The sequence below is a fragment of the Gekko japonicus genome, unplaced genomic scaffold, assembly GCF_001447785.1.
Source record: "Gekko japonicus isolate JY-2015 unplaced genomic scaffold, Gekko_japonicus_V1.1 scaffold5, whole genome shotgun sequence".
NCBI lineage: Eukaryota > Metazoa > Chordata > Lepidosauria > Squamata > Gekkonidae > Gekko > Gekko japonicus.
In genome coordinates, this window is record NW_015168652.1 from 1,359,465 (window position 1) to 1,361,701 (window position 2,237).

The 2,237-nt window shown below is 52.0% G+C and overlaps 1 protein-coding gene across 1 annotated transcript in view; it reads left to right on the forward strand.

Moving 5' to 3' along the window:
* The first annotated feature begins 1,227 nt into the window (after positions 1 to 1,227).
* RELN (reelin) overlaps positions 1,228 to 2,237 on the forward strand; it is a 585,476-nt gene continuing 584,466 nt past the window's right edge. The window contains exon 1 of the mRNA XM_015415052.1: positions 1,228 to 1,399. Within this exon, the coding sequence (XP_015270538.1) occupies positions 1,228 to 1,399 (172 nt within the window). The remainder of the gene's footprint in view (positions 1,400 to 2,237) is intronic.

Genomic DNA, 2,237 nt, shown 5'->3' on the forward strand with positions numbered 1-2,237 from the left:
CCCACTCTGCCATGGAAGCTTACTGGGCCACCATAAATCAGTCACATCCTCTCTCTTATCTTAATTTCCTCACAGGGTTTTGTGGTGAGGATAAACTGGAGGAAGGGAGAATTATGTAACCCTTTCTGAGCTCACTGGAAGAGGAGTACAACAAAACTGTACCAAATAAGGGAGCCACAAGCTTTGATATGTATCTTCTCCTGCGCTAATCCTACAAAGGTTCTTTAGGCAGAATGATACAATCCATCAGGAGTGCTTCTTTTTTTTTTTTTTTTAATCACGAAGACGGCAGGTGCGGCTGAAGGTGCGGCGGGACTTCAGAGGAGAAGCCCGGCCAGCCGAAAGAGCGCCCTTGTCCACTTTGTATGGTTTATCAGAGGAAGAGCGAGGGGAGGGTGGGGAAAAGAAGGCCGACCAATCCAGACAAAGCGGCCGCGGACGGGCTCGGCTCAAGTCTCCCGACCGGCTCCCTACCGGTCTCTTTTCCTTCCTTTGCAACAACAACAAGAGGTGGGCGGAGGGGAAAAAAAAAAGCGGGGAAGATTGTTCCCTGCCCCCGTTCCCATGCCCCCTGCCTCATCCACCGAAGGGAATAAATTATTTCCAGCTATCGCCTTTTTCTACTTCATCTTCCTCTCCCCCCGCCCCAGCGCCTCTCGGTGTCTGTTCCTCAGCTGGGCTCTCTCCTGAGGAGGACAGACGACGGAGCCCAAGCGGACAGGCGCTGTTGGCTTCGCCGGGCTCTTAACACGAGTTGCCCTAAAGAGGGCAGAGGGTGCGGCGGGTGGGCGGGAAAGAAGAGGAGCCGCCGCCGCCGCCGCCTCTGCCGCTCCCATTGCAAGCGCGGGCCTTTCAGAAGGTGTGGAGAAGGCGGCAGGCGGCTGAGCAGAGCCTCTCCTTCCTTTCACTCGCCAGGCGAGCGTCCTAGTGTCGTGAGGGTTAGCCGGCTGTCCGCGAGGGGCCAAACTTCTCGGGTTGCTGCCAAACTTTCTCGTCTAGACTTTAGCCTTACAATTTCATTTCTCCCCTCCCTCCCTCCTCCTCCTCCTCGCCTGCTTCTTTCCTGCCCCCCTTTCCCGCCCCCTATTTTCCAGTCTTCCTCTTGAATGCGCGTGTGGCGGCGGCAGCGGCGAGAACAGCTCAAGCATGGCTCTGAAGCGGCCGGCCCGGAGTTGCACGCCCAGACGGACTCGCCCCTCGTTGGCCCTGCTGCTGCTAGTGGCGACGATGGTCTCGGGGGCCCGGGGGCCTGTGGGTTATTACCCTCGCTTCTCACCCTTTTTTTTCCTCTGCACCCACCACGGGGAGCTGGAAGGGGATGGGGAGCAGGGAGAGGTCCTCATTTCCCTCCACATTGCTGGCAACCCAACTTTCTATGTACCTGGACAAGAATATCATGGTAAGGGCTGAGAAGGTTTCTCTCTCTCTCTCTCTCTCTTTTTAAAAAGGGCATCTATTATTCGCTTATGGAAAGGGCGTCCGTTTATATCTCTCACCTGTCGGGGAAGGTTGAGGGGACGGGGGAGTTAGTTTGAAAAGAGGTTGGGGCCATTGTGCGAAGTTGGCCTGAACTCTTCCCCCCCCACCCCATGATACTTTGATATGAGAGCCTTTTATTGTCTGATTTGGACTTTTAAGTAGCGGTATAGTTGCAAGGCGCCTTCACGCTTCTTGGAAAGGCTGGGTGACAAGGACGACAACAAACGTATTTCCAGTAAATAAGTGAAACGGGCATTACAGGCTGCGATCCTTGCACGCACTTGAAAAGCTGGGTAACTTTTATTGTTATTATTTCGGTCAATAGGCAAGCCGGTCGCTTTGGGCTGCTAGCCTGCCAGCAGTTCAAGGCTGCCTATTGAAGTCTGTGGAGGATGGCAGCTTTTTTTGTCAGATCTGTGGGGAAGAGGCTTTGAGAAAGGCTATGTCGATTATTAGGCTTATTTTGTTTAAAAGAAATACACCTTGCTTTTCCAGCTTGGTCGGCAGATATGATTAAAATGGGAAATATGCAGAAATTTGGGAATTAGGAATGTGTAGAGATTGTGGATATTCAGAAAACAGAAGAGTGGGATCCCCTCTGCTGTTTCTTGCCAACAAATTTGTTTAATTTCATGATGTACATTCCTCTCAGTTAATATTTTTTTCCCTATCCACTTTTCTCTTTTTAGAGTTTGCATCGTTGGTGTCTGAATGTTTGTTTTCAGCTTTTGTATGTGGGTCCCCCCCACTGAGGCACT